Source organism: Trichechus manatus, unplaced genomic scaffold, assembly GCF_000243295.1.
Source record: "Trichechus manatus latirostris isolate Lorelei unplaced genomic scaffold, TriManLat1.0 scaffold00004, whole genome shotgun sequence".
Taxonomy (NCBI): domain Eukaryota; kingdom Metazoa; phylum Chordata; class Mammalia; order Sirenia; family Trichechidae; genus Trichechus; species Trichechus manatus.
In genome coordinates, this window is record NW_004443940.1 from 8,840,493 (window position 1) to 8,853,277 (window position 12,785).

Here is a 12,785-nt window from a genome sequence, read left to right on the forward strand (position 1 = left end):
ACTAGGCTTGGGTAGAGGGGTTAAGGTGGGAGAGGAAGGTTGCAGCAATAGCACCAACCTCCTTGAAGGCCCTACTGAGGACTCTTTTGGAATTCTTTTGAGGGACATATACAAGACTGGTTTTTAAAAACCTAACATCCAGACCTAATCTTTGATTACACGTTTTTAAATTAGACTCGCCTTATACGGCTTTTGGTTGTTAGCAAAGTTAAATCCATTCTTCACGGATTAAGATTTTCCAGCATAAAGAACGGCGAAAATAATCCTCTGTATTGGGGATTTTCTCTTCTCTAGGAGGCTGATATATTCAGGTTTGACATGTCCGATTTCTGAGCCTGGTAGATGAAGGAAGAAGTTAGTATTGTCACCGTCTTTTCATAAGTATCCGAAGCGAATCACCGAGCGCCAGCGGCTCAAGGAGATCCTTCCTAAATGACCGCTCCGAGAACAAGCAGCGGAGTGAGTCCCGCCTGCCCCGAAAAAGAACTGTGCTCGAGCGGCGGAAACCTATGTAGAGCTCGTCGAGGTCAGTACTTTTCTTTGCACAGGACGAAACTGAGGACGTCTCGTCCAAGGCCCAAGGAGACTTAGGGACAAAGCTGGGAAATTATACTCACATCGCAGCTTCTGGGCCACGGGTTCTTTTCGTGTCCCTCGCGGGAAGACAGACGGAGCCCCTGTTCTTCTTTGCATCCACTGACGGAACTCATGCTAGACGGTCACCGGAGAGGCTGGCGGAACGAAGGTCGGAGACTCCTCCTGCGGGGACCCAGAAAAAGATAGCGACCAGGAGTCGGCGCAGCCGGAAACGGCTCGGGGAGAGCGGGGATTGGACGCAGCCGCGGCCAAGCTTCCGGAAGTTGAAGTTTTGTTACCGAGGGGGAGCTTTTCCGAGTCGGACCGGACCCGGGACAGTGAGTCTTCCCTGGGCGCTAGCGGGCAGCGGGAGCGAGGGGAGAGCAGAGGGTAAGGAAGGGGTAGAACCCGACCCCGGACAGCTGTAACTGTGTGTTTTTGGGACACCTATGGGTCCCTTAGCCAGTGTTTATCGAGTGCCTAATGAGGCCAGGCACTGAGGAAATGGTAGACTCGGTCCCTCCACTAGTTTATAGTCTAGTAAGAAGATACAACTGCTAAACGCACGATTCATTTAAGTTGTGATAAGGGCTAAGAAAAAGATTCTATAATAATTATTTAATAATTGTATTCTCTGCCTAATTTCCAGGTGTGAAATGAACATCTTTGGCTCAAGTGTGATACTCTTTACGTTTATTTTCTGGTGAGATCAGAAAGTTAAAGGCTAAGATGGAGTGCCGTTTAATTAATACCATAAGTAACCTGTGGTCCAAAAAATTCTTGGTATTCTGCTTCTAGATGTCTCTTGGGGAATCTACCCCTAAACGTGCACCATAACCAGCTTCATCTGTACAACCAGGGGACCAGCCACCTCCCTTGGCTCTTTTCCAAGAATGGTAAAGAACTCAGCCAGCCGGGTTAGAAAGACAGCATCTCATGAGAATGCTAAATGTGCTTTTGGGACGGAATTTTCTAGTTCTATAGTTGTATACTTTTCTTACTAGAATTAATTTTCGTACATGTTAGCAAGGATACTTGTTAATGAAATGAGTTGTAATGTTAACTTTTAAATAAAAGAAATTTATTGGTCTTTCCAGTTTTTGCAGTAGACTCCCGCTTGTCTGTGAAATGCAGTTAACACATCAGTTGGACCTATTTCCCGAATGCAGGGTGACCCTTCTCTTATTTAAAGATGTAAAAAATGCTGGCGACTTGAGAAGAAAGGCCATGGAAGGAGCCATCAGTGGCTCATTAATAAATCCTACAGTGGTAAGTACAGAGTGACAATGAAGTGTGCCATATGGGCCGTTTAATAATCTGTTAATATTTCTTGATGTTATAGGTTAACCTAAAATTCTGTCATCTTCAGATAAAAAGTTTTTCTCAAAGCTGTGAAGTCAGAGCTGGCCAACCTTGAATCTAACAGTGAATAAAGGCAAAAGCAGCAGGCCCTGCCATAGGAGATATGAGAGGTTGTGGTTCTGGCTCTGACATAGTGGCTAATGAACTAGAAAATCTCTATGAAGGAGGCAAAGTGTAGTGGTTACAAGCTCGCACTGTGGAGTCACGTTACCAGGGCTTAATCCCAGCTCTGCCACTTATGATGATCCGTAGAGCAAGTCATAGCCAACCTTTATGAAGTGCTTACAACGTTCCTTGCATTGTTCTAAGTGCTTTACATATATTAAAGCACTTAATCTTTGCAATAACTCTATGAAGTAAGTACTGTTATTACCTACATCTAACAGATAAACCGCTAAGAAACTTGCCCAGGTTCCCTAGGTAGTAAATGGCAGAGCAGGGATTAAAATCTAGACATTCTCTGTGCTTTGGTTTCCTCGTCTATTACATGTGAATAATAGCAGTTTCATAGGGTAGTTTCAAGGATTACAGAAAATAACACAAGTAAAATGTTTAGAATATGGTCTTCCCTATAGTATTAGCCCTCAAGAAATGTTATTTTAAACTTTTTTTATTATTCATATAAGTTCTTGTAACTTTAAAATTCTGTGATTTCCTGAATACTCAGGCCCTTCAGATAGTAATTGGGGGAATATAGTCCATAGGAACTGTGGAGAAGTAAAACAGCCCGACACTGGCATCATCGTGTGGCAGGGCGTCCGTGATCTTCCATGATCCAGATTCTCTTATGTAATTTTTTTTTTTTTCTCTTTGGTAGATTGTTGATCCATTTCAGATACTTGTAGCAGCAAACAAAGCAGTTCACCTCTACAAACTGGGAAAAATGAAGACAAGAACTTTGTCTACTGAAATTATTTTCAACCTTTCTCCAAATAACAATGTAATATGGAATTTACTTACTTTTTTTCTGTTGTCGAAACAACATAGTTTTACTCAGTGTTGGGTTGGAGGCTAAATTCTTGTAAACCCGCTGTTAGTAATAAACCAAAATAATAGCAGAGAGAGCTTGGACAGAGCGTCTAGGCTCAGCTCAGCCACTTACTAGATGAAGAAGCTTTGGAGTCATTTTACATATGTATAAACAAAAGCTTAGCTAAATTAAGTGAGGATAGTTTTGTCCTTATAACCATATAGAGTCAGGAAGAGCCCTGAAGTGTTTTTGCTCAAGAAGCTGTCAGAAGTCTAAATGATAAAGCATTAGGCATGGATATTTTGTATTATACACATCTCTCACTCTCCCCGTAAACTCCTGGAGGGCAGAACCCCTGTCTTTTCCATACACTGGAAGTCTTCGGGGTACCTAGAATAGCCCTTAACACATGCTCACTCACACAGCTAGTATGTAGCAAAAGTTTGTGGTTTGAGATAACTGATAATAACACCTTCTCAATGAAGGTTAATGAGCGAAAGACATTCCACATGTGGCACATGAAAAGCTGACTGACATTTTGCGGAGAAGGTTTCAATATTACTGCTGTCATCAATACTCATTACAACACAAGCTGGTACTAATATCAAGAGAAAAGTTAGGAACCCTGTTACATCATGATTTAAAATACAGATGATTGAAAAGTTTATAAAATGCAGTTATCTCAGCTTGATAATAGAATTCCCAAGTACCTGCAATAAAATTTACCAGATAATTACTGCTTCTTTGAGATCATTTAAAATAATTCAAGAACGTATTCAACAAACATTTGTTGAGCGTGTCCCTGTCCCAGTTACGGTTCTGGAGTAGAAGAAACAACTAGGTTCTTGAGGAGAGGCAGACATGCAAGACAGAGGTTAAAATGCACTAGGATAAATGATTTAATGAAATATTAATTCAGATCTGTGGGAACTGTGGTGAGGAACAGTTCATTCTGCAGGAAGGAAAGGGCAGTGGGAAGTGACATTTAAATTGCACCTTGAAGGATGAGTTCACTAGCCAAACCAGAGGCAGAGGACAAAGTCTGAGCACAGGCAAAAAAAGATGAAATGTGAGGGGATCCCCCAACAATCCAATCTGGCTAGAAGGTAGGAGTGCATGGCTGGAGAGTCACCTGGGGCCAGCGGGAGGTGTGTTCGAGTGCCATGCCAAGAAGTCTGCTGGCATAGCTGTTAAGCAAGGAGTCCTTCAGAGACAGAAGTGGTCGATGTTGAAAATGGATTGTTGAAGGGAAAACCTGTAGCAGAGAGCACTGTTAGCTGTGAAAAATAAGAAGAACCTGACCAAGGAAGTAGTTTGGGGCTGAAGAGAAGAAGGCAGATGGGAGAGAGATTTCAGATAGAGGAAATATTGACGTGTTATCCTTTTGTTTTGTTTTTCTCCCCTTAGATTTCAGAGGCTTTGAAAAACTTTGGTATCTCAGCAAATGACACTTCAATTCTAATTGTTTACATTGAAGAAGGAGAAGAACAAATAAATCAAGAACACCTCATATCTCAAGTAGAAGGTCATCAGGTTTCTCTGGCCAGTCTTCCTGAGATAACAAATATCACAGAAGTCAGAAAGGTTTGTAAAGCCATACTTTTAGGAAGAGTGTGATAGCTGAGGAATGTTGATGCTGTTTGTTTATTGATCACCAAGGCTCCTGTTTTTCTGAACTTTAAAAAAGGTTAATGTTAACTTAAAAAAAAATGACCTGAAAAATAATTATAAATGCAAAGAACTGGAAGGTGCAGGTTTATATAAAATATAACTAGGAAACTAGTTTACAAAAGCATTCTTCACTTTAAGAGAGAGTGGCTGACTTTCCGTATCAGTCTTAAATCCAAAAACAAACCCAATGCCGTTGAGTCAATTCCAACTCATAGCGACCCTATAGGACAGAGTGGAACTGCCCCGTAGGATTTCCAAGGAGTGACTGGTGGATTCAAACTGCCTACCTTTTAGTTAGCAGCTGAAGCTTACATAGTGCATTTAAAATGTAAAATAAATATAGTATGAAGTTAATGTCTAGATGTGTGTATTTTTTTAATTGGTACAAATTTGGTTCTGTGTTCAGAGTTATTACCACCACTGCAATTTAAAGGGATTTTTTTTACCTAAGTGATGAATTGCCATTTAATTTGCATATTTTAATCACATTTTGATTTTCATACCATTAACCCAATAACTGAATGATAAATACTTTCACTTGTATTTTTGTATAATGAAAATTAATAGTGTACAAACATACAAATATATCATAATTTGTCTTTTTTTTTTTGCAGATATATAAACTATCTTCACAAGAAGAAAGTATTGGGACATTATTAGATGGTACCATTTGTAGAATGTCAACAAAAGATGTTTTATGAAATGTTAGAAATAACCAGAATTTTCAGCATTTTAAAAAAAATTAATTTTTCTTTCCTGATTATAAAATGAATATATGTTCATTGAAGAAAAATTTAAAAACAGAATAGTATAAAGAAGGAAAAAAAAAACAAACCCTTGTCTTCCCTCCTTTAATGTTTTGAAAGAGAAACTACTTTTATTGTTATTCTTCTATGTCTGTTCAAATATATTTTATTTTTATATAATTGGAAGAATAATTGCAGGCCTTTATTGAATGCTTACAGTACAGTAGGTTCTTCATTTAGTGATTTTATTTCCATCAGCTGATATCCTTGCCCTTACTTCTGGCTACTCCAGCATTCGCTGTCCCACCCTCTGGTATTTGTCTGGTCCTGGTTCTGAGTGTTTTACATGCAAGAATTCATTTAATTCTTACAATAACCTAATAAGGTAGATTACTGTTATCACCCCCATTTTCCACATGAAGTAACTAAAAGATTACCAAAATATTTAAGTAACTTACCCAAGGTCATATAGCTAGTATGGAATCATATTTTGTAAATGGTTTGATATTTTTCTTTTCTTACTTTATCTTACATTTTGATTGGGTCAGTCAGAATAGGCTAGGTCAGAGGTCAGCAAACTGTGTAAATAGCCAGACAGTAAATATTTTTGGCTCTGTGGGCCATACGGTCTCTGTTAACTGCTCAACTCTGCCATGGAAGTGCAAGAGCAGCCATGGACAATCCATAAATGAGGAGCATGACTGTTCCAATAAAATTGTATTTCGAGAAACAAGTGGCAGACAGGATTTGACCTGTGGGCTGAAGTTTGTGGACTCTGGGTTAGGTTGACTGCAGTTACAAACAGCCCCTAAAGCTTATATAGCTTAGCACAAGCGTGTATGTCTTGCTCACTCTGCATGTCCAGCGTGAATCAGTAGGAAGACGTTGTAGTGGCTCAGGAGCCCAGTCTGCTGGAAGCTTCATCTCAACGTGTGTGCCACTATCACTGCACAGCTGGATGAACTACACAGTCAATCTTAAAACTGCCTGGTAGTGACAGGCATCGCTTATCTCATGTTTCATTTGCCAAAGTAAGTCACATGGCCACGTCAAGTTCAAAACGGTGTGCTGGAAAGTGGAGAAGTAGAACACTTTGGGAACAAACTAATGATTTCCATCATGATCATAAACAATAAAGTACATAGTTAACATTTCTCGAGTGCTTAAATACTCCAGGCACTGTGGTAAGCACTTTATATGCATATCTCATTTAGTCCTCACTACAACCCTAAGTGGACCAATAAGCAACATCATGATAAACAGAGAAAAGATTGAAGTCAAGGATTTCGTTTTACTTAGATCCACAGTCAACGCCCATAGAAGCAGCAGTCAATCAGATGACATACTGCATTGGGCAAATCTGCTGCAAAAGACCTCTTTAAAGTGTTCAAAAGCGAAGATGTCACTTAGAGGACTAAGATGCACCTGACCCAAGCCATGGTGTTTTCAGTCGCCTCATATGCATGGGAAAGCGGACAGTGAATAAGGAAGACCGAAGAAGAATTGATGCCTTTGAAATTATGGTGTTGGCAAAGAGTATTGAATATACCATGGACTGCCAGAAGAAAGAATAAATCTGTTTTGGAAGAAGTACAGCCAGAATGCTCCTTAGAAGCGAGGATGGTGTGACTATGTCTCACATGCTTTGGACACGTTATCAGGAGGGACCAGTCATGTTTGGTGAGGTAGAGGGTCAGTGAAAAAGAGGAAGACCCTTGACAACGTGGACTGACACAGTGGCTGCAACAATGGGCTCAAACATAGCAATGATTGTGAGGATGGCGCAGGACCAGGCAGTATTTCGTTCTGTTGTACATAGGGTCACTATGAGTTGAACCAAGTCAACTGCATCTATTAACAGCAACAACCCTAAGAGATTTTACAAGTGAGGAAACATTTGGTCTCAATGTGTTATTTCAAAAAATTTCAAACGTACGCATCAATTGAAAGTACTGCAGTGAGTACCCATGTCCCTTTCCCATGAATTCCCCATTTGTTAATATGTTGCTACATTTGTTTGCTCTCATTCTCTCCTCTTGCCCATCTGTAGTTATCTGTGTCTTTCTACACACACGCACACACTTTTTTTTTGCTCAACTATTTGAAAATTGAAGATACCATAGACACTTTACCCTACTTTGGCATATGTCTCCTAAGAACAAGGACATTGCCTATATAAATAACCACAATACTATTATTATGCCCAATAATATAATAGTGATGCAATTATATTATCTAATATACATCCATATTCAAACCCCCCCCAGGTGCCCTTTATACTACTCTCCCGTCCCCCCATCCAAGACTCGGTCAAGGATTATGCACTGTGTTGTTACGTCACTTGGTCTCCTTCAATCCAGAACAGTATTTTTCTTAATGGCATTTTTTGAAGAATACACTAGATGTCTTTCAGGATTTCCCATAATCTGCGTTTGTTCATGATTATAGTCAGTTTACATATTTTTGACAAGAAGAGCAAAGAGATGATTTTGTGTCCTTTCTATTAATGTCTCATGGGGAGGCACGTAATGCTAGTTGGTCCAATTACTGGTGATCCTAAGTTTGATAACTTGGTAAAGGTGGTACCCCTTTATCTCTCCATTGTAAGTGGTGTCATTTGTCATTTTCCCTTGAGTTTAGAGAGTGATGGTGCCCAAGAGCTCAGAGTAAGTGCTGTGGTCAGGGTTAAAACTCAGATCCAAAGACTCCAGATCCTGTGTTCTCAATGACTGGACCACATTACCTTTTCCCATGCTGTCACCCTCAAAAACATCCTCACAATCCCTGTGTACCATAGCACATATGTAGTCGTTCTATTTTTATACTTCTATGTTGCTTTCAATTTCTCATTTTATATTTTTGCAAATCTTTGCACGTGTTTCCATTTCCTTAAGATAGTTTCCCCATAGTGAGATGACTGGGGAAGAGAGCATGAGCTCTTTAAAGGTGTCATTTTGCACCCCCAAGAACAGTGTATATGCATGCCTATCTCACAGCAATCTTGCCAGCAACGCCTTTTAACTTTGCGATATTTTTGCTAATCTGAGATATTGGACTACTGGTGAAGTTGAACTTGTGTATCACTTTGTATGTTATGAAGAGGCTTTTTAAAGGTTTTAGTTCTGTAATTATAGTTTTTAACACCTTGTGAGTCTTTGGGTCAAGAAGAAAAAGGAAACTAATGTCATTTCCTGGGAAAAGTTAACATTAGCTCCACCAGCCTTTTAGAAAGAGTAGTTTTGAGCCAGTTTAGGACACACAATGTTGTTTATATTAACCAGGTAGCTCCAGAGTGAAAATGCTCCCCCATGTCTCTCCACCCACAAAAGCAGCCTGCTGGAAGAGAAAGGAAGGCAGTTTCGTAGATTACATGTATTTGGTTCATTAGTCAAGCAGGTTAAAATGAAAAGCCAGCCATCGCTCGTGTGCTGGGATAAGGTAGGGGAGTAACTACAGTGTAAGTGTCTTTAACACTCCCACCTTCTCACCTCCCCACCCTACACGTTCCACAAAACCACAGGAACTGCTCATAAGCCCTGAGGTGCCTTTTTAGGAAGGAGCCCTGTGGCTCACAGGCTATATTTCAGGCCTCCTGTGGCCCTCTTCATTCTGCTCTACCCCTTGATGACAAAATTCTGCAGCTATTTCTTTGCAACCAAAACCAAATCAAACCAGTTGCCATCAAGCAGATTCCAACTCTTGTCGACCCCATGCGTGCAGACTAGAGCTGTCCCATAGGGTTTTCAAGGCTGTGACCTTTCAGAAGATCGCCAGGTCTGTCTTCTGAGGCACCCCTGGGTGAGTTCAAACTCCTAACCATCTGGTTAGTAGACTAGTACTTAACTGTTTGTGCCACCCAGGGACTCTTAACCTGTGTCTGCAAACGCTGCAAATCAGCCACTTTTCTGCTGGGACCTCTGCTGGGACTGCAGCTGCGTCCCTGCCCCTGGCTTTGTTTTGCAGACTTCAGTGCCACTCTGCGCTCACTGGTCACAATGTAAAGCATAAGCATAACCTTCTAGGTTGGTTGGTCTCAGAATGAGCAAAGCTTTTCATTCATCCAAGTTACCTGTTCTTGACTTTTTCATAACCCTTTGTGCCAGATATCTTCTGTTTCCCCCTCCAGATCACTCTCCACACTTCTCCACCTTGTTCTCGGTTCATGCACCACAGCAACAGACCCTTTTGGTCCTTGGCTTCCACTTGGGTTTAGCCAGTGGAGGGAGCCCTAGCTGGAGAATGGAGGGAAGAGAAGGGTGAGGCCAGAGTATTTATTCCTCTGGTCCCTTCCCTACAAGATCCCCTGGACTGGTTGTGTCCCTAGACCTCCATTCAGGGCAGCCTGCTCCACTTAACTCAGTCAGGTTCCTGTAACCTCTCCCTTCCACCTCACTTCAGGCCTATGGGCAGTAACACTCCTGGTCCTATACCATCTGTTGTTATACCCACCCATACCTTCATCATTAATACCTTTGATTATATCTATAAAATCCACTTGAATTATCCCAGTTTGAGTGATGGGACCTAATACTCTCTCCCTTTCTCAGAGAATTTGTTAAAAGGTTAGAGACCATTTGTTCTCTATAGAGCTGGAACAATTGTCCTAGGATTTCTGAACATCTTACCAAAGATGACCTATTTGTTGACTTTCTATCCTCTTAAAATGGTTTGCCATTATTTTGCTTCATCCACCTATCTCTTTAAATTAGAAGTTCTTAGGGGCTGTCAGAACACTTATCTGAGGCTGGGTTATTGGGAGCCCTGATTAGAGATCAGGGGAGATGATAGTCTTTGCAGGAACCTGAGTTGAATGAGCCTGAATTGATTTTTCTCTTCATGAGACTTCCAGAATGTATTGCCACTTGGTTTTCTACCTTCCATCTCATTGGCCCATTTCTGGACTGGGCTTCGTGCTGCCCAAAGGTCCAATCGGGGAATGTTCTTCATAGAGCAAACATGAGACTTCATTGATATGCCCCTCTCAAATCCTACAACTCTTGGAATTACAGTGATTAAAAAAATACAATTAACTACTGTAACCAGGTTCCTATCAGGGCATTTGTAATTGTTCACGCCTAGTGTAAATAAAAGTAGTAACAGCTAATTGTTGCAAACAAGTAACAAATGACAGTAATAAAAGTATTTAATGAGAAGTGCAAAAGCTACTCGGGTTCAAAGAAGGGGGCAGATATCTTAAGAGAGAACAGAGCATTAGTCATATACTGGGATTTGCCAAGTATGACCTGACCACTGGCAATAGGAAGGATACAATGGAGAGCTGAGCATCCAGACACAGACCCACTCCTGGGGTATGGCAGGAAAGTTTCAGTCTGGCAGTGAGCAATGTGAGCAATGGGTGGCCAGAGTAGGGCAGAGAACAGTGATGGAGAGTTAGTGCGGCGGATGTCTGAGGACAGATGGTCAGCAATGGGTAAGTAGGCCATTAGACATCTGTGGCTGGGGTTGAGTCTAGAAAAAGAGCTCTGTCTTAGGGAATAACAAGAGCAAGACAAGACTTCAGTCTTGGCATAGGCAAAAACACTTGGCAGCAAAGTAGAAATTGTGGGACAAGAAGAAATGAGGGGAGGGAACAGCATTGACAAAGATAAACAGTGGGAAGGTATAGGCTTGGCTGGGGAACTAGATCATGTGATGGACTAGAGGATAAAGTAAAGGAGAAAAGATCTCGTAGAAGAGTGGATTGGGAGTCACATTTTTCCAGCTTTTTGGTGCTCATTATAAGGGAAGGAATCTGCAAAGATCTGCATTCCAAGTGAATCCTCATGTAAATCTTGGCTTATTTACTATTGGATCAGCACCTAGATTACAGCCTGGCATATTATATGTTTGAGAAGTACTCATTAAGTAAATGAATGTTGAAAAAAACAATTCGAAGCAACATAATTCAAGGGCATATTTCTAAGATAAAAATGCGGAGCTAGGAGTATTATAAAATAAAAAGGGATTGTTGAGCATGATGTGTCTATTAAAAGATGATCCAGTGACACTGAGCATTAAAAGGTAGAGGGTGATGGAGTGATAAGCCCCTGTCTTAGGCTGGCTTCTCTAGAGAGGCAAAACCAGTGCAGCATATAAATATACATTAAGAACAAAACACCAAACCCACTGCCGTTGAGTTGATTCCAACTCATAGCAACCCTATAGGACAGAGTAGAACTGCCCCATAGGGTTTACAAGGAGTGCTTGGTGGATTCGAACTGCTGACCTTTTGGTTAGCAGGGTAGCTCTTAACCACTATGCCACAAGGGTTTCCAAATATAAAGAGAGATTTAGATAAAGGAAATGGCTCACAGGGTTGTAAGGGCTGGGAAGTCCCAAGTCAGGCTGGAGGCACGTGCTGGCGAACGCAAGATCGGAAGGTCCTTATTTCTAGCAGGCCTCTAGCTCACAGGCTGTAGAGGCTGATGAACCCCAAGATCAGCAGGTAAGATGGCAGGTAAGCTGCTAGCTCAAATCCCAAGAACCCGAGGTCAGAGGAACAAGAGCCAACTGCAGGATCCAGAGTGCGCAAAAGCCAGTGAGCCTTGCCAGAAAGTCTACCTATATTGGATGCAGGCCACACGGCTAAGAAAACCCCCTTTCAACTGATTGGCTGCTCACAACAGATCACATAATAGAGATGATCACATTATATCAGCTGTCATTAGGGAAGTGATTACATCATTAAAAAGCTGCCGAACGGCCGCTGTCAGCTGCCGCTGGCAGTCAGGGGGCTCTGCCGTTCGGGCCCCGCGCGGCCGGTGGGGAAGGAGGCCGCCGGAGGTGAAGGACCGGATGCTGGAGAACATCTCGCTGTCAGTGAAGAAGGTGAGCGCTGTTCTCCGCCCCGGGCCCCAAGTCCCAGCCGGGCTCGCCCTGCTGTGGCTCCCGCCCCCATCCAGCGCCCCCTTTTCCCTACAGTCTGTGCCCGGGGCGGGGGTCCCGCCTGCCACCGGGACTCGGGAACACTGTCCTTCCCCTCTGCGACCCTGTGTGCCAGGAGCTGCCGGGATCCCCGGGCCAATGGAGGGGAAGCGGGGCCACTCAAGTGAGCCCCGCGGTCTCCGAGCTATTTTTAAAGAGCAAAGTTCCTCAGCACCCTCAGCACTTCCAAAAGCCAGGCCCGGGGCCTCTGCCTTACCAGAGAGGAGCGAGTGACCCACCAGCGCCCCCCATTCAACCAGCAGCACCTCAAGGAAAGCTCCTAGGAGGACCCAACTGTCAGCGTATTCCTGGGCGGAAGCCACAGCATCTTCGGATTTCCTCCAGGTTTGCATCTCGAAAGGTGGCTGACAGGATGAAGGCAGGTTGATAGGCAACCAACAGTTCTCCCAGCTCTGTGTTCTGGAGACATTGCCTTTGTTCCTGGGAAGTTCCATGAATAATCTTGCTCGAGGATGGCAGTTTTGAAGAGGCTTGTTTCAGAACTTTGTTTGAGAACCCTAAGTACCTGGGAATTG

General features: G+C 42.4%; 1 protein-coding gene across 9 annotated transcripts; it reads left to right on the forward strand.

The window, feature by feature from the left end:
- Positions 1-509: 509 nt before the first annotated feature.
- Positions 510-5,410, forward strand: TPRKB (TP53RK binding protein). Of its 9 annotated transcripts, XM_023732646.1 has the most exons (7): positions 892-914; positions 1,226-1,279; positions 1,375-1,472; positions 1,674-1,845; positions 2,756-2,878; positions 4,316-4,492; positions 5,194-5,328. In XM_023732646.1, the coding sequence occupies exons 4-7, from the start codon at positions 1,705-1,707 to the stop codon at positions 5,278-5,280; spliced, it is 528 nt and encodes a 175-aa protein (XP_023588414.1). In that variant the 5' UTR covers positions 892-914; positions 1,226-1,279; positions 1,375-1,472; positions 1,674-1,704; the 3' UTR covers positions 5,281-5,328. The 9 variants fall into 9 exon arrangements, with proteins under 9 accessions (XP_023588405.1, XP_023588403.1, XP_023588406.1 ...); XM_023732637.1 differs by lacking the exon at positions 1,375-1,472 and having other exon boundaries at positions 510-914; positions 1,746-1,845; positions 5,194-5,410; XM_023732635.1 differs by lacking the exon at positions 1,375-1,472 and having other exon boundaries at positions 519-914.
- The last annotated feature ends 7,375 nt before the right edge of the window (positions 5,411-12,785 follow it).